This window comes from Aotus nancymaae, unplaced genomic scaffold (assembly GCF_030222135.1).
Source record: "Aotus nancymaae isolate 86718 unplaced genomic scaffold, 86718_ANA_hifiasm-v0.15.2.pri h1tg000019l, whole genome shotgun sequence".
NCBI lineage: Eukaryota > Metazoa > Chordata > Mammalia > Primates > Aotidae > Aotus > Aotus nancymaae.
Genome location: NW_026988431.1, coordinates 47,531,218 through 47,551,284, shown reverse-complemented (window position 1 = coordinate 47,551,284; position 20,067 = coordinate 47,531,218). Strand labels below are relative to the sequence as shown.

The 20,067-nt window shown below is 33.3% G+C and overlaps 1 protein-coding gene across 1 annotated transcript in view; it reads left to right on the top strand.

Annotated features, from left to right (window-relative positions):
• GPR149 (G protein-coupled receptor 149) overlaps positions 1 to 20,067 on the top strand; it is a 77,938-nt gene that overhangs the window by 6,971 nt on the left and 50,900 nt on the right. The window contains exon 3 of the mRNA XM_012437091.2: positions 1,892 to 2,340. Coding sequence (XP_012292514.2) covers positions 1,892 to 2,340 — 449 coding nt within the window. The remainder of the gene's footprint in view (positions 1 to 1,891; positions 2,341 to 20,067) is intronic.

Here is a 20,067-nt window from a genome sequence, read left to right as displayed (position 1 = left end):
TTATATATTTGAGATTATAATATGCAACTAATAAAATTATAGTCATAGATACCAATTTTATCATGTTATATCACAAAATTGGGATTTTATAATAGCATTTGTTTTCTTAATGACCTTGAATTGACAATTTATCACTTTATATCTTTTTTGATAGAAACCCATCAATAATTTAAACATCGTTTTAGTTCCTTCACCTTACACACTGTTAAAACAAGTTAAACAGCATAACTTAACTTTACTTGACTACGTTACTAGAAAAGGTCAGTAAAAATATAAGTGAGACAGTATATAAAATATGAAGAACTGTTGCTACTTTTATACTTTCTTTGAATCAAAATTTTTCTTGTTTGTGTTCTGGCTCAAACAACAATGAATGATACTGATAATTTTTATTTTTCAGTCAGCAGAATTGGTTTATAAATCTTAGATTCTGAGAAACATTTCAGTAATAGAATCAGCATATGAATGACACAAAGGTGTATTGTAAAATGAATCAAATTTTACTTATTTTTTCCATAGAAAGTTTAAAGTTTTTTATATATTTTTTTCTACCAGAGACAGCTAAATGTCTCCCTATAAAACATAGAGCTGGCCGGGCGCGGTGGCTCAAGCCTGTAATCCCAGCACTTTGGGAGGCCGAGGCGGGTGGATCACGAGGTCAAGAGATCGAGACCATCCTGGTCAACATGGTGAAACCCCGTCTCTACTAATACAAAAAAATTAGCTGGGCACGGTGGCGCGTGCCTGTAATCCCAGCTACTCAGGAGGCTGAGGCAGGAGAATTGCCTGAACCCAGGAGGCGGAGGTTGCGGTGAGCCGAGATCGCGCCATTGCACTCCAGCCTGGGTATCAAGAGCGAAACTCCGCCTCAAAAAAAAAAAAAAAAAAAAAACATAGAGCTATCAAAGTAGAAAATTTATTTGAAACAAACCATGTTTTGAGAGATGAAAGCAAAAACATTAAATTATATCTTGTCTACCACCTTGATACAACTTTATTCTTAATATATAAAAATTATCTAGCATTTAGTGACATTCACACATAAAAATGGTATCACTTTCTGTCAGCTTGCTATTCTAAGACTTTGCATTCTGTCTTGCTTGTTATTCTAAGACTTTTCATCACTCCATCAACTAATAGTACTATATTTAGTATATCATCATATTTCATCTGATTTAAATCATAAAGTTTGATGCATTCCTGCTAAACTCTTTTTGTAATAATCAGCTTAATAGACACTGTAAAGTGATTCAGTTTACAAAAATTATTAATCCACCTAATTTTTTTTTACCATTTTTAAAATCATTTTACGTTGTTATTTTTTAGAATGTAAAAGCTGTTTTGTGGCATGGTCTAATTTTTATTGTATGCATTTATAGACATATAAATGCCAAAAAATTATATATCAAAATATTTAAAGCAGTTATATTTATTGGTGGTATTCTTAGCTGAGTAACTCACATAATACTAAGGCTGTTTAATAATTAATTTCTGGCAAAATAAAATGTATAAATAATATATCTTATCCCAAAATATAAGGAAATGTACAAAATAATTGGTAGACTAAGGAAAGCTAAAACAATGTATTTGAGAATTTTCTAATGTATAGCTAAGATTTTGTTATGTAAGACTTCTTTAGAGATTGAAAGAGTTTTTAAGATTGTATATATTTCAAGATCCTCATTCTGTAAATGAGAAAAATTAGGCATAGGGTGATAGGATAATTTTATGAGGCATAATTTCTTTGCATAATTGACAAGAAGTAAGTGTAGATAGTTTTAAAATTATAATAATCAGGTTGAATGCACTTTCTATTTTTATTTGCTATATATATCCAATGTTGTTTTTATCTACCTTACTAGCCATAACTGTTGTTTTTATTTTTATTCAGTCAAGAGAAAAGGCTTTGAATTCAATCTATCATTCCAAAAAAGTTACGGGATTTATAAAATAGCTCATGAAGATTACTATGATGATGATGAAAATTCCATATTCTATCACAACCTGATGAATTATGAGTGTGAAAACACAAAAGACCCTCAGAAAGACGACCGTAACATCTTCAATGCTATAAAAGTAGAAATCAGCACCACGCCCTCTCTGGACAGCTCCACACAAACAGGCATCAACAAATGCACAAATACTGATATTACAGAAGCTAAACGGGATTCCGACAACAAAAAGGGTATGTTTCCTGACAAAACAGGAGGTGATATTAACTATGAAGAAACTACCTTTTTTGAAGGGCCAGAAAGAAGACTGTCTCATGAAGAGAGTCAGAAACCAGATCTTTCAGACTGGGAGTGGTGTAGGAGTAAATCCGAAAGAACCCCTCGTCAGGTACAGTAAAGGTTGTTCTTCATGTTAAATTAAAAGTGATACTAAACATGATAGTCATGAAAAACGCTTTCAGTTGCTTATTTTATTCAATCAAGTTGAACATTAACTTCACTTGCCTCAACTAATTGTCTATTTAAGGACTTTTAAATTGTTTTAATCAGTTATATACATTTTCATTTAAAATCTATACATTTTATAATAGGAAAAGTTAAACAGCCTCTTTAAGAAGGGTAGGGCACTCTTTTTTAACCTCAAGCAACCTTCATAAATTCAGACTAGATTCCTCAGAACTCATGGTTCAAATTAATTAAATTTGTAGATTTTATTTTTCCCTTCTCCATTGCAAAGGTATCTCATAAGTCTCCAAGGAAAGTTTTATTTTTTAAGTAAAGGCAAATATTTATACGACTAGCAGTGAGAAGTGTTGTCCTGTTGAAAGTATATTAGGCAGCTTGCCTATCAGTCTTACTAGAACTAATCCCTACAGTATCCAACAGAAAAAAATTATTCCAGAATACATTCTGGTGAGCATTTGCAAGTGCCTATGAATGTTCCATCTCCGTAAATATGGAAGAATGGTTTTATAATATTTTATAAAGCTAAAAGAATTTGCACTTGAATTTCCCATTTTTCCTAGATTTCAGCCTCCCTAAAATGGTGAGGGATCCTTCTTATTTATTGAAATGGCAGTGTGATATTGATATGAGATTTTTCTTTCCCCAAGCTCACATATGTGATAATTAAGTTGCCCTTGCTTTCCACACTATTGATTTCCTAGGAAAAAGGAGTCTTTTTTCTACATGAGTTAATGGAAATCAGAATCTACATGCACCTAATCTCTAGAATCAAAAGCATGATTTTAGAAACACACTGCAAAGAATAACGTATTCACTGATCAAAAGTATGATCATATAACGCCAACTATAAATACAAGCAATAATTTGAGATTTTCTTCATTCTCATTGATTAAGTAAAACTAATAGTCTCCTGATATCATTGTTTAAAAAGTGAGTTGAATAGTAAAATAAGGTGTACGAAATACAAGAAGAGACAATTGTGCATATAGTTGAGAGATTATGAATCAAAGGAAAATATCACTAAATATTTGCCATAAATTAAATAATACAGTAAAAAGCAGAGGCCAAAGAACACAATTCTCCATATGTTTAGAAAAATGTGTTTCCCTAGCTAAGAGGGGAATTCCGACAATTTCATCTCCAATTTTTTCCTGAATAATCTAAACCTCTTAGTTTTCTTGCAGTTAGAAATTGTAATATTCATGATGAAGCGTGTGTGTGTGTGTTTGGCCATCCCAATAACTTGTAACTACCTTCTGTGCTAGTCAACTATATCATACTTGTGATTACCCCTTATGGATTACAAATATCCTGAATCTTACTCATATTTTTTGTTGTATTCTTTTATCACAAATGCATGTACTTCTAACATACTATATTGTTTAGTTTTGCTAATTTTGAGCCTTCTAAAGATGGTATCATGCTGTATATAGTCTTCTGGGCCCTGCTTTTATTCATTTAACATTACTAAGTAGGTCAATTTTCTTATTTATTTCAACAAAACAGTGGGACTTATTATCTAATATACCAAAACTTAATGCCCTCATTTTAAAATCTTGGTTATAGTCTGGAAAGTAGAGTCAAATAACTATAACTAGAAATGTGAAAGAATCAGACACTGCTTGCACATAAGTACATTGTCCTGGGAGAATGATGAACCACAACTTACCCACAATATTCTTTAAATCAAAAATTAAAGTGATTTATGTAAAGTACAAAACTTTGATCAATTCAGATATCTTTCAATTATAAATACTGACTTGTTAAATATAGACATTTAAACAACTATGATTATCAAGTTCAAGAAACTTCTCTGAAATGGTCTCTACGAAAAATAATGATTAGTGGTAAGACGGATGATAGAATATTGTGGAAAGGTAAAACTTCATATTTCCAGAGATGAATTAAATTTAATAAAATATTATCATAAACTTTAAAATGGAAAGAAATCCTTAAACCACAGACTGACATTTTTAGCATTCCCTTAATAAAAGTACCTGCGGTCTTTAAGTTTAGCCTTGAATACAAATACAAAATTTTAAGTTAAAACAGTTTTACAAAATTCTATGAAACATTTTAAATCACAAAGTTTAAAACGTTGACACTGTAATTTAAAATGTTAGCAAAAACTCATTTAAGACTGAAAACCTTATGAGAACTTTTCGTAAGACCAAAGACAGCTTTTAATTCTTGCCCTATTCTTCAGCAGCAAATAATATGTGGAAGTAGATGATGACTTAGAAAGTATTTTCATTTTTATCTTTTTCTTCCCAGTGCCTTTTCTTCTCTCAAAGCAATGTTAACATATGTATCTTATATTGTGATGCATTAAACTGTGTGGTAGACACTGTAGTTACTCTATAAAAACACTACTTCTTTTGATTGTTTTATGGTTGTACTTTCAAACACTTAGGCTCAATTTATCAGTTTGTGTCTAATGGTACTGCATTTGATAGTATGTGTTCTTGGGATTTTTTTAAAAAAGCAGATTTGATTTTGAATATATTTAGTGAGCTCTCCTTTATTGTACATTATGCTTTTTAAAATTAGAGTTTATGTTAACAAATTCTCAGTATATTTTCTTGGAAGTCCTGGTAGGAGTGAGAATATCATCACATCAAGGTTAAGGTGTAGAAATGATAGTAACAGAATGGCTTCAGTAGATTTAAATGTGATCCAATAAAATTTACAAGAATTGAAGGTATTCATAAGACTGAAATTCAATTTTAACCTAGCCACACAATTGCTTCTTTTTGAATCTCTAGTAAGTAGAAATCTAAGCAGTTTACCATTTTAAAAGTTCAGAAAGAATAGTCAGAAATGTCAGAGTTTTTTTGTTAGAAAGTCTTAATGTGATAGCCACTGGTATGACTCTTTCTGAAATGAAATGATGATTTTCTAGAACCCCAAATTTTGTCATCTAAGAATAAAGAAAATTTGACTTATAAAATAATTGACTGGTTTGTGGGTGATCACTCTATTTTCTCTTTTAATACTAAATTCATAAAATTACCCTAGATTCCATTTTCTTTCCTTTTACTGTTTTGTTTTAGAGTTCCAGAAACTGACTCATCTATTTCTGTGAATGAAAAACATAGATATGCTGTAACTTTTGATCTATTTGCAATCCTATCATTATAGGATTTGTAAGGTGTAAGTTCCTCCATTTTGCCAGTAGGATGATTTAAAAACAGATTCTGAAATATTCCTTCTCAAATGAGAGACAAAGCCAGGGTTGGCGGGGTGGAAGGGAATTGTGTTTAAATTTGCTACATAACCGCTTAGTTTAAGGGACAAATAAAGCCAACAAGAACTAATTTTAAAGTCACCTGAGAATCAAGGAAATTTAATTTTCATTTTAAGGAAAATGTTTTACCTGTCTAAAAATAGTTATCTAAAGTTATGTTGTATCAGCTGTTAACAGAGTTTAGTGGCAGCACTGGTTTCTATAGTATTTTAAAAATATTATTATTTAAGTAATTCTCATAGGAAACTACAGAAACCAAAAGCCAGCTAGACTATTTTGAGTTCTTTAGGTAACAGCTCTCAAATTTTAATGCACATACAAGTCAAATGGGTATCTTATTAAAATGTAGATTTTGATTGATTAGTTATGAGATGGAATCCATGATTCTGCATTCCTAATAAGCTTCCAGATGATTTCTATACAAAACTAAGGTCCCACCTCAGACCTACAGAATCAAAATCCTTCAGCTGGCTAATATGCACATTTACAATTTTAAAGCACTGCTTTAGATTCTAATTGCTAGAGAATGGGCATGAGTTTAAAGAGCAGGGCAAAACTAATTCTTTCCATTTAATATATGACCCATAAAGTAAAAGGCTAGAAGAAAATACCCAATATGCATATTTCTTTCCTCTTCCTAAAAACTGTGCATCTTTTCTTTTCACTTAAAAAAAAATAAACTATTTAAAAATTAGGCACATATATTGCTGTTTTCTGTGATATTATTAGCTTAAAATGCAGATGCTTAAACTTGTCTCTGTGTAATTTCTGACATTTTAACTGAAAAGACCATAGTAGAAAAAATCCATTTAAAATCTTCTATTTATAGCCTTAACCCGGTCAAATTAACAAAAATGATTATCTGGAATGTACTTTATTTTTAACTGCATCCATTTTGAAGTGGTTAGTTTATTACTCACTGTTCAAAAACTTGAAAATTTGCTACACTGCCTAGCTTTTTAAAAAATATTAACTTCATTGTTTTTATGATTATTAACTAACATATAATTATTGTAGAAAATCTAGATATTGCTGATAAGCAAAGTAAAAACTCACTTCCACCTACCCAGAGTTAGCCACTGTTTATATTTTGTTGTATAAAATGTCAGGTTCTTTTCTATACATATATTTTTACTTTTGACTAAAAAAAAAAAAAAAAAGGTCCTGTTGCATGTACTACATGTGTTCTGCTTTTCACCACTTAACAGCCTAACTTTAACCTCAATTTAATTGTTCCAGCCCTTTGTGTCAATAGTTTAGAGTGGCTATTTGAAGTGTGGCTGAAAACTCATTCATGAATATAAATTTGTTCTCAAGTATATAAAGTCTTCGAAGTTGAACCTAGGGGAATTTTATTCTAAAGTACTTCAGATATTTCATAGTACATTTTGTGATCCTCACAGCATGCATCATTTGCTGCAATGAGTGAAATAGCTCTAACTGCTCACTTTCTACAAATTCAAGGGAATTAGCATTGGATCAAAGCTTGTGTGAAATCATACAATTTACCTGTTAGCTAAGAATTCTGTTAATGTTCTTATAAAACTCTCCTGGTTTAAGAAAACCTAAAAGATGTGTACTGAAATGACCCAGCTATGGCTTGAATCTCTTCTAGGTTACCCTCTACTTGAACTCAAGTGTCTAGGAACTAATTATATTTTTAAAACTTTTTATTGTGAACTAATATATGACCTACAAAACAGTTGCAAAACATAGTACAGAAAGTTTGAATATATCTTTAATTCAGTTTCCACTAATGTAAACATGTCATACTGTACAATGCCATTATCAAGAAATTAATAACTAATCTCTAAATTTTATTTCAGTTTTACCAGTTGTCCTCTTTCTGGTTCTGGATCTAATCCCTGATAACATATTGTACTTGTTTTTACCTCTCCTTACCTCCAATTTGTAACAGCTTCTTAGTCTTTCTTTGTCTTGCATGATGTTGACTCTTTTGAAGACTACTGGCCAATTTTGTTTTGTTTTTGGAATACCCCTCAATTAGTAATTGTCTTATGTTTTCAGATGATAAAATTGAAGGCATGAGTATCACTAAAGTGATGTTTGTCTTTTCTAGTGCTTCATATTAAAAAGTACATGATGTTGATACATCTTACAATAGTGATGTGAACTTTGATAACTTTATAAAATTGGTGTCTGCCAGATTTATCCATGTAAAGTTTCTATTTTTCCCCCTTGTAATTTTTATGCGTCTTGTGGAGAGACATTTTGAGACTATGAAGATACTATGCTTTATATCACAATTTACCCACTACCTTTAGAATTCAGTGATGGATCTTGCCTGCAACAATTATTATGTGATGGTAATTTTCTATTTCTACCATTTTTTGTTTCAGTCTTTGTATATTATGAATAATGTTGTGATAGACATTTTATACATGATTCCTGATATTTTTCTTGTCTTTTTATTGCAATAGGTTTTTAGGAAACAGGTGTTGTTTGGTTATACAAATAAGTTCTTTAGTGATGATTTCTGACATTTTGGTGCACCCATCACCCCAGTAGTGAACACTCTAACCAATGTGTAGTTTTTAATCCCTAACCACCCCCGACCCTTTCCCCTGAGTCTCCAAAGTCCAGTGTATCATTCATATGTCTTTGAGTCCTTATAACTTAACTCCCACATATGAATGGAAAAAAAAAATGTTTGATTTTTCATTCCTGAGTTGCTTCATTTAGAATAATAGTCTCTAATTCCATGTAGGTTGCAAAGAATGCCATTATTTTGTTCCATGGTGTGTGTGTGTGTATATATATACCACGGAATATTACATAATTTAGGCTGGTTCCATATTTTCGCAATTGCAAATTCTGCTGCAGTAAACATGCATGTGTAAGTATCTTTTTCGTATAATGACTTCTTTTCCTCTTGGTAGATATCTACTAGTGGGATTGCTGGATCAAATAGTAGGTCACTTTTAGTTCTTCAAGGAATCTCCACACTGTTTTCTATAGTGATTGTACTAGTTTACATTACAGCCAACAGTGTAAAAGTGTTACCTTTTTACCACATCCCTGACAACATCTATTATTCTTTTATTTTATAATTATGGCCATTCTTGCAAAAGTGAGGTGGTATGGCATTGTGGTTTTGATTTGCATTTCCCTGATGATTAGTGATGCTGAGCATTTTTCTATGTGCTTCTGGCCATGTGTATATCTTCTTTTGAGAATTGTCTATTCATATCCTTAGCCCACTTTTTGATGGGATTTTTTCTTTATGACTTGTTTAAATTCTTCGTAGATTCTACATATTAGTCCTTTTTCAGATGTATAGATTGTGAACATTTATTCTCACTCTGTGACTTGTCTGTTAACTCTGCTGATTATTTCTTTCACTGTGCAGAAACTTTTTAGTTTACTTAAGTCCCATCTATTTATTTTTATTTTTGTTGCATTTGCTTTTGAATTCTTGGTCATTAGGTCTTTGCTTAAGTCAACACCTACAAGGTTTTTTCCAATTTTACTCTATAGAATCTTTATGGCTTCAGGTCCTAGATTAAAGTCTTGATCAATCTTGAGTTGAGTTTTATATAAGGTGAAAGATGAGGATCCAGTTTCTTTCTTCTATACACTTTTACACTGTTGGCTGTAATGTAAACTAGTACAATAATTGGCATGTGGCTTGCCAATTATTCCAGCACCATTTGTTGAATAGGGTGTCCTTTCCCCACTTTATGTTTTTGTTTGCTTTGTTAAAGATCAGTTGACTGTAAGTATTTTGTTTTACCTCTGGGTTCTCTATTCTGTTCCATTGGTCTCTGTGCCTTATGTACCATGTTATTTGGGTGACTATGGCCTTGTAATATAGTTTGAAGTTGGGAGATGTAATGCCTCCAGATTTGTTCTTTTTGCTTAGTCTTGCTTTGGGCATGTGGGCTCTTTTTTGGTTCCACATTAATTTTAGGATTGTTTTTTCTAGTTCTGTGAAGGACTGATGGTGATATTTTAATGAGAATTGCATTGAATTGGTAGATTTATTTTGGCAGTATGATCATTTTCACAATATTGATTCTACCCATACATGAGGAAAGGATGTGTTTCCATTTGTTTGTGTCATCTATGATCTCTTTCAGCAATGTGTTGTAGTTTTCCTTGTAGAGGTCTTTCACTTCTAGGTAGTTTATTGGTTTTGCAGCCAAGGTGAAAGGGGTAGAGTTCTTGATTTGATTCTCAGTTTGGCTGCTGTTGGTGTATAGCAGAGCTACTGATTTGTGTACATTAATCTTGTATCCAGAAACTTTGCTGAATTCTTTTATCAGTTCTAGGAGCTTTCTGGAGGAGTCTTTAGGGTTTTCAAAGTAAATGTCAGCAACTAATGACAGTTTGACTTACTCTTTACCAATTTGAATGCCCTTTATTTCTTTCTCTTGTCTGATTGCTCTGGCTAGGACTTCCAGTACTGTGTTGAAGAGGAATGGTGAGAGTGGGCATCCTTGTCTTGTTCCAGTTCTCAGAGGGTATGCTTTCAACTTTTCCCCATTCAGAATTATGTTGGTTGTGGGTTTGTCATAGAAAACCCATAACATGTTTATACCATTTTAAGGATTCAAAAATGTTTAATCTCCAACCTCCAGAGACATAATGCTGGACTCACCAACATTTGAAAGATGGGTACAGGAAGAATCAATATCAAAAAGAATGAGAAGATACAAGAAGAACAGGGCATATGTTTCCTTTCTAGGAAGCCAAAAGAAAAGAGAGTTCAAAGATCAACCCAAGGCCATGAAAGAAAAGCGCTGAAAATAGTCCACTGAAAATTAAATCCACTGAAAATTAGGTTTACCACAGGCAGCTCCACACACTGCTGCTGATGACACTAGCAATACTAGTATCCATACAGTTCTGCTGATTATATTAGCAATACATGTTAACTGTTAATAATAACTAGCAATACTAACTGATGATACTGGCAATACATGTTAACTGCTAACATGTTAAATACAGTGCTGCTGATGATACTAGTAATACATGTTAACTGATGATACTAGCAATACATATTAACATTCTTGGTCTTTCTAGATGCCAGTCACTATTCCAAGTACTCTTAATGTGTTGAATTATTTAATCCTCACATCAACTCTTTATTATCCCATTTTGTAAATGAGAAAACTAGAGAGTTAAAATAGCCTATTTACAGTGACATACCTAGTAGGCAAAAGAGCATCTCGAAACTTATGATGTCTAAATCGGAACTTTTTTCCCTAACCTAATGTGTATCTCTTCATGATTCCCCATTTCAGTCATTAAATAAACCTGCAGATCACTGGCATTTTGTTTCTTAAGTCAGGTCATCTCTTCATTTCATTTGATGCATTAAATGAATCCATTTTTCTGATTACACAAACCAGAAAGTGCAGAATAACACATTTCTCTCTCACCCATTTTTTTTGTTTTGTTTTTTCTTTTTCTTTTTTTTGACATTTTCCAAGTTAAATCAGTGACTAAATGTTGTCTCAGTCTCTTGCTTAAAATCTGTCAGTGGTTCTGCATTGCCCATAGAATAAGTATCCTGGGATAAGGCTCTTGTCTGTATTTCTAGCCTCACTCTCAAAGTGTTCCTAGAGCTTGAATACTTTTTATATATTTAAGGGACTTCTATCTTTTTCTCTTTTATAAATTGTTGTTATATTTTTCCTATTTTTATAGGGATTTCCCTTTCTTCATCTTCTAATTTTTAAGAGTTGTTTACGTATTAGAAATATTAGTTCTTCATCCATTATATACGTTACAAATATTTTTATCATTTATCAGATGGCTTTTGATTTGTATGGTATTTTTACCATGCACAATCTTTTATTTGTTTATAATAAAAATTATCAATCTTTTTATTAATTGCATTTGGATTTTTTTTTTACTAATAGTTAGAAATTCAGTTTATTTTATTTTATTTTTTGTTTTTGGAGACAGAGTCTCACTCTGTCGCCAAGGCTGGAGTGCAGTGGCGTGATCTTGGCTCACTGCAACCTCCGCCTCCCAGGTTCAAGTGATTCTCCTGCCTCAGCTTCCCAAGGAGCTGAGACTACAGGTGCACACCGCCATGCCCGGCTAATTTTTTGTATTTTAGTAAAGATGGGGTTTCACCATGTTGCCCAGGCTGGGTCTCGAACACCTCAGCTCAGGCAATCCACCCGCCTTGGCCTCTCATATTGCTAGGATTACAGGCGTGAGCCACCGCACCCAGCCAGAAATCCAGTTTAAAATGGAACTCACCCATGCTTTCTTCTAAGTACTTGTATGGCTTAATTATTTCTATTTTGATCCCAAGAGAATTTAGAATTTAGTTTTGTGTTAGGTGAGAGATATGGGTATAATTATATACTTTTTCCAAATGGTTAACATTATTAAAAAATATTATTTATTTAAAGGTAGATCATTACCCACAGTGAGTTATAATCTTTATCTTATACATTTCTATTTCTTTCTTTTTTTTTTTTTTTGTTTTTTTTGACAGAGTTTGGCTGTTATGCCCAAGCTGGAGTGCAATGGTGCAGTGTTAGCTCACTGCAACCTCCGCCTTCCAGGTTCAAGCAATTCTCCTGCCTCAGCCTCTCAAATAGCTGGGATTACAGGCATGTGCCACAATGCTGGACTAATTTTTGTATTTTTAGTAGAGACGGGGTTTTATCATGTTGGTCAGGCTGGTCTCAAACTCCTGACCTCAGGTGATCCACCCAAAGTATGGGGATTACAGGCATGAGCCACCACCCCCGGCCTCTGGGCTTTCTGCTCCACTATCCATTTGTTCCTGCACTGGCACATCACTGTTTTAACTACAGGCTATTACAGTGACTTTTAATGTCTGATAGGGATGATTCATCTATAATTTTTGGTATTTTTCTATTCTTGCCTGTTTGTTATTTCATTTCAAATTTAATTTCAACTTGTCTAACTCCATAAAATAGCTTCATCAGGATTGTGTTCAATGTATAAATTAACTCAGAGAAAACTAACATCTTTATAATGTCAAAGAACAGGGGATGTCTTTCCATTTGCTCTAGGCTATTCTCGTATCTCTTTTGTAAAAAAATTTGTTTTCTTCCTATAAGTTTTATGTATTTTTTAAAGTTTATTTCTATGTATGAAATCTTTTTTTTTTTTTTTTTTTTTTGAGACAGCTAGGCTGTTGCCTAGGCTGGAGTGCAGCTCACTGCAACCTTTGCCTCTCGGTTCAAGTGACTCTCCTGCCTCCGCCTCCTGAGTAGCTGGGACTACAGGTGTGTGCCACTATGCCTGGCTAATTTTTTATTTTTAGTAGAGATGGGGTTTCACCATGTTAGCTAGAATGGTCTTGATTTCCTGACCTCATGATCTGCCCCCTTCAGCCTCCCAAAGTGCTGGGATTACAGGCGTGAGCCACTATGCCCAGCCGCATTCAATCTTTTTTGTCTTCAGTATAAATGAGGTTTTTCTCTACCATTATGCCCTATTACTGGCTATTATTTTTCTTTATTTAAGGTATTGATTTATGCCCATTAATTTTATATCTGCCACATTACTGAATTCTTTCATTGTTTAAATTTATCATTATCAAAAATTTCTAGGTATAGTATCATATCATCTGCAAATAGAGACTGCTTTACTACTTCTTTATCAATTCTTATGCCTATGTTTAATTTCCCTTGTCTGATTACATTGGCTAACACTCTTAAAACATTGTTGAATAGTGGAGGAGGTGGTAAGTATTGTTGCCTTCTTCTTGACCTTAGTGGAAAGCCTTCGGATGTTTTCCTGTTAAGAAAGATACCACCTCTTACTACTTTGTGAGGCAGCTAATTTAAATTTCTCATGCTGTTACTGCTGCTGCTGCTGATCATAATGATAGCTACTATTTACTGAACACTTGGTATGTTTCACACAAGGTTCTAAGTACTTTACATAAAATTGCTCACTTAGTATTCACAAAAACTCTATGTGGTTGGTACTGTTACTCAGTTTTACGATGAAAAAACTGAAGCACAGAGAAGTTAAGCCTAAAGTCTGTCCAAGCCCGTGAACAAACTTAGGTTATCTGATTCCAGAGACAGTCCATATGTTCACTACAGTCCATATGTTCACTACCATACACTGTTTCAGAGAGCTAATTTTGACAGTTAGTAATCTTTTCCTACACTGAGTTTAAATCTATTTCTTTCACAGAGGCAGATTAATATCACCTGGGGGATCTTTAAGTATATCACAAGCTCACACACTGAAGTTCTGATTTAATTGGTCTTGAGTGAGATTTGGGTATTATTTTCTAAAACTCTGTGTATGCATATTTGAAAAACATATAACACAGAACTTATATTTAGAATACATAACTTATAAAGAACACCAATAATCCAACAAGAAACGACAGCCAACCCAATAGTATGTGAGCAAAAGATTTAAATTGGGCCGGGCGCGGTGGCTCACGCCTGTAATCCCAGCACTTTGGGAGGCCGAGGTGGGTGGATCACGAGGTCAAGAGATCGAGACCATCCTGGTCAACATGGTAAAACCCCGTCTCTACTAAAAATACAAAAAATTAGCTGGGCACGGTGGCGCGTGCCTGTAATCCCAGCTACTCAGGAAGCTGAGGCAGGAGAATTGCCTGAACCCAGGAGGCGGAGGTTGCGGTGAGCCGAGATAGCGCCATTGCACTCCAGCCTAGGTAACAAGAGCAAAACTCCGTCTCAAAAAAAAAAAAAAAAAGATTTAAATTGGTACTTTGTGTAAAGGGAAATCCACATGATTATGGCCCTGTGTAAAGGTATACCATGTCATTAATAATCAAGATATCTCAATAAAAATAAATGAGTGACCTTTGCACACTCACACAATTAGCTCAGATTAAGTAGTCTGAAAATTTCAAGAGTTAATGGGAATATGGAAAAACATAAACAAATATAAACTGTTGGTAGGATAAATTGTTAAAATCACTTTGTAAAACAGGTTATCAATATTTTCAAAAGTTAAATATATTAATGCCTCATGCTTCAGCAATGTCACTCTTGGTTACACATCCTAGAATTATACTGTCCAATCACTAACCACTAGTCACATGTAGTTGTTTACATCTAAATAAATTAAACATTTTTTAAATTTAAAACTTGGTTCCTCAGGTGCACTACCACAGCTCAAGTACTCAGTAACCAGATGTGGCTGGTGACTACTATACTGAACAGTATCCATATGGAACATGACCACCTTGCAGTTCTATTGGATCGTGCCACCTAGAACATATTTACATTTTGGGAGCTCTTTTTTTTCATAGCACTAGCATTTAGGAATACACCAAAAGTTCACCAACATTAGAATATATTGTTGAATTATTTTTACAATAGAATACTACATACAGAATTGTATTTTCCATGAAGCCACTGAAGGTTAAACTTTTGGCCTCTTGCTTGCGCTAATCTCTTCCAAGGCTGGGAGGATCCCTATCAATGTATCCATGTGGGAATACGTTCTCATAAAATTAACAAGAAGAAGATTTCTGTACTTTTTTAAAGAACAAAGCTATATAAGCTTTCAAGACCCTTGAAATCTGGTTCTACCTCTAACTAAAAAAGAACAAAACAAACTAAAGCTAACAATACATGAATGAGTTTTGCAACCCTAATAACAGAAGTGTAGCATAAGAAGCACTAACACCCTCCAGCCCTTTTTGCCCATGCTACTGCCTAGCCATAAAGCATCCTATGTTGTACGTTTGTCATCTGTTGTTTGGACCCAATTATGTCTTCTCTCTGTTAAATTTTATCCTACTTCCTTAGACTACTCTTTCTAAATTTCAATAATCTTTTCTAATGCTGTAAAAAATGCTTTCAGATGCTGATCGTAAGATCTGGCTTCTATATTGTTATTCCAAAGTTTATGTCACCATGAACTTAATGAGTTATCCTTCATGTTTCTATCCAAATTGTTCACTGTGGATCAAGACAGGGCCAAAGACAGAAGCCTGCCATACACTACTAGAAACAAGCCCTCTCATTCATTTTGATTTATTTAAAAACACTGTTAATATTCTGGGTTTCAATAGTTATTAATTTCCTTAGTTGTTCTTGCAGTCAATATGTTTTTCCTCCCTTTTGTTCACAAGGATATTATTAGGAAATTAGAAGATACTTTAATAGAACACTAATATAAAATTTGCAAATGCATTCCTTTCATCTGCTGTTAGTTTATTCAGTAAGTATTTTTCATAGACGCATTGTAGATATAAAGATATAAGCCTCCTGCTTTCAAGTTCCTCACAGGCACATATGTGAAGAAGATTTTCAAACAATTAGCTGTACTTCAGTGAGAACAAAAGTGTATAATGTACTTACAGACCACAGAAGGTCTACGTAGTGGTATGTATGGCAACACTGAGGAAGAAAGGAATTGATCTACAAACACATAGTTGTAGATAATTCATACTGTGTCCTGGTCTTACAGCTTTTTTTTTCTTGGCTCTCAAACTGTCTTTTCATCTTAGAAAGATGGATCTCAGAAACTTTCATGAATCTTAGAAACTTTCCAGGAATTGATGTAAATATCACTTGTCTACTTTGTTGAATTCACTGCTTCCTATTTTATTTTTATTTATTTATTTTTTTATTAGACAGGGTTTCACTCTGTCATCTAGGCTGGAGTACAGTGGTGTGATCATAGCTCATCATAGCCCCCAACTCCTGAGCTCAAAAGATCCCCTGCCTCAGCCTCCTAAGTGTTGAGATTACAGGTGTGAGCCATGGTGCCTGGCCTGCTTCTCATTTTAAAAACCGAAAGTATTTGCACAGTTTTAATGTTCCCATTTGTTTTAAGGATATCAGCAACAACCATATTCATACAGTGACTTTTCACAATAACTTTGCATATAATTCTTTTCAGACAGAAATTTGCACTTCTACAGTAGCAAGGATCTCTCATTTTTATTTTAAATTTGTCTTTCTTAATATTTACAAATATTTTCTCAGTGCTTTAAGATTCATTTAGAAAGGATACAGAAACAAATTAGGAGCTGAGGGTATCAGCTTCTTCTGTGCCATCCCTTGACTTCATGGCATTAGCTATAAGCAGTGGGCCTATTCCTTTTTTTGACCTTTGGATCTAAACATAAATTTCCAAAGACCTACATTGTTACTTTAGTATTTTTGAAAGCCACAGATTATTATATTCATTTAGACTTCTTAACATCAACCTTCCCATCTTTTGCAATGAAAAATTTGTTGTATAGGTCTCCCTCAGGCCTGACCTGACCTGCACTAATTTTAAAGATAAAAATTTCTTTTATCCCTTAACTGGATCACTTATGATTATACAGCCAAAACTGCAGTCTTGACACTCATATGTGGGATGTTTTTTTTCTGTTTCTCCCCCCAAATTTGCCTTCTAAAAGTTTAAATGTATCTAGCCTACTATGTTTAGCATTTTTCTTCTGGATATCACATACTCTAGGAATGAATAGTTGTTTTTCTCCTTAGGTGTCCAACTCTTCTACCCTCACTAATTATTTATCCCATATTGATAAGAATTATATTCTAAAAAACTGTTCCCTCTTGCTTCCTGTACTCTCTGTGAGATGAAACTGTCAGCAAAGAAAAGCAAAAATATGCCATCTGATTTGGTTTATAGTTTAACAGACCCCAGCAGAATCACTGGAAAACATTGCCTCGCCACTGGGCAAACACAGACTCTCTCTACCTTCACAAATAATCTCTATTCAAGAGTCGCCTTTTCTACACCTTAAGCTGTGATTTAGAAATCTTTATTTAGTTCAGTGACACTATCTGTAAAGCTAGAAAAGTGTCAACACAAAAAGCAAATTAATACCACTTAATAACAGTTATTAGCAGTTTATAAGACTCACCAATTTTAAGCAGTCATAGGAATTAAAAGAGAAAAATTTCCCAGAAAAAAAGCTCAGAGATTTTTGAGTTTTACCTTTTGGATAAAGATAAAACTTGAACCAGCTTCTTTCTCTCATGAATCATACAATGCTAAGTGGTAAAACCAGGACTCAAATACATTTGTCATTCTGTGAAACAACAAAAAATTCTGTAATATTTGAGTGTAAATGTCTAGTGTGTGTCCATTCATTTTGGAACAACTATTACTCTGATAAAATGATATTTAATATTCTTTGTTTTAATCACTAATTATGATGTGTTTTCACTTTAGTAGTGTCTAGTCTTATGAAATTTTGCAGCTAGAGCACTGGCTTTGGGAACAGGTAGGCCTGAGATTTAAATTTCTTTCAAATATTTCAACATTATCTATTACTCTTATCAACTGCATATAACTTAATTCCGTAATCTTAGGAAGGTGGTTTTACAACTTTTGATTCATTGCAATAAAAATGAACCAGAAATTACTCAGAAATGATGTCATGTAATTCAATAGAACATAGTACAGTGCTACCAGGGGAGGCTCCATGATTTCTATATAGAGAGAGCATCAGAATGACAATCTTGTGAAAGAGGTGTCTAGAGAAATTAACTTAAAGTGCTTTGTCTATGAAGCTCCCTGGTTTTCATTGGAGAGCATGTTTATTGAAGTGGTTTTGAGAACACCAGTGAAGAATAATGAAAAGGATACTAAGATCCTCTTCTAGGTTGTCCACTGACACAACCACTACATATTATATGAAATATTACTTAAGGCAAATAATATAATCTCTGACCCTTAGTAAGCTTACAGAACTACTATGAGGATTCAATGTTGTGATAATTTGTAAATAATTTCAAATACATACTATTAACACATGTATATGAGAATAATACAGAAGTACTAGTGACAGAACCTTCAGATATGCATGTATTTCATAGAGTAGGAGCTCTATAATATGCTGTGGACTGAATGAATAAATTTCAGTGAAAGCAATTGTGTATTTCAAACTGGAATGTGGGGGTGATTTAGATGTTTGTAATAGAGTTGTTTCCTTGTTCTTTCGTAAAGAAACTCAAAGGATATCAAAGACTTCCTAATAATAGTGCACCAAAGATATCTTAGGCCATGCCTTCGAATACTTCTAAGAGTTTTAGGTGACTAAATGAACCATGGATCTCTACAGCAGAGGAAAGTTGCTAACAGCCCTGAAAACACTGAGGGAATTCTGATTCCAATATGAAGACTTACGTTCCACATTGAACTTAGAGTTTCATCTGGAATTTTAGGTTCAAAGTAGAATACAGAGTGATTAGAAAGATTACAAGCCTAGACTAAGGATAAAGGTGATATTTACTACACTAAGTGATGACTGACAATTTTTTAACATTTTGGGGGAAAGAAAGGTGATAACTGACCATCTTTATGTGAAAAATATTAATTTATAACAGTATTAATTCATTTTCTATTAGGTAAGTTTAACTTTTATATAAGAATTGTAGCATTTTTTACAAAAGTATGAAGAAGAAATTATTGTAATCTGAATCTTTGACAAGATATTCACATTACAGGTATAAATAGCTCCAACTAGTCTTTAATAAGCCTGACCTCTGGAGAAGTACTTACTATAGGAAAATATCATAAACCCAGCCAGACATTAAAACTTAAAAAGAAAATACTAATACCAAGTCCAAATTCAAAATAACCAAATGAGGATTCCAGCAGGTTGGTACTAGCATTTAGTGTTTTTTAAATTAATGATTCTAATGAACTTCTTAGATTGAATAACACTAGTCTGCATTTTATAAATCAAAGTTATAACATACTGAGGAAAAAAGTGTTCCAGTTGTAATTAGAGTCCTTCTCTTATGTTTATTGGAGTGACATTCAGCTCTATGAATAGGATGAAACATAATTTTGTACTTTAATTTGAGCAAATGATGAAAATTAAGCAGAGTTGACTTGATCCAATCTTCCTGCAGTCTGCCAAGTCATCAAGTGGTAATAATCATAAGCATCCATGAACAAATGATATTGGTTTCTCTGAGTCAATTCCTACATTGATGAAATGAGTCATGGCCATTTTTAATTATTTAAGATCCAAGAGCACATATGGAAATAGTTGGGTTTTTGAACTTGTCATTTTAGCCAAATTTCAATTTTAGTAATTATTCTGCTTACCTCATTTCCCCATGATATTATAGGGTTGTCGTTGTTTCTTTCTTTCTTTTCAAATTGTACTCAAAGCTTCCTGTTCTCAGCTGTGTAAATTGAAAAAACACAATGGTTTCAATTCAGATGCAAATAGAAATAACCATTCTGAATGAACTATTTTATAGTTTAGGATAAAAAACCATTAAAATAAGCAAGAAAAATATCAGAGATAGAGAAAATTGACACAATTTTACTATAAGCAACTTTCTTCTCCAGTGAAACTTTTTTGTTTCAGAAAGTCAAGATATTGTCATTTTAAAACCTTGAAGAAAGCCTGGACCAGAAGAGGAAAGGTGCTTTCCCTAATCATTACCTTACTTGTTTTTTGTA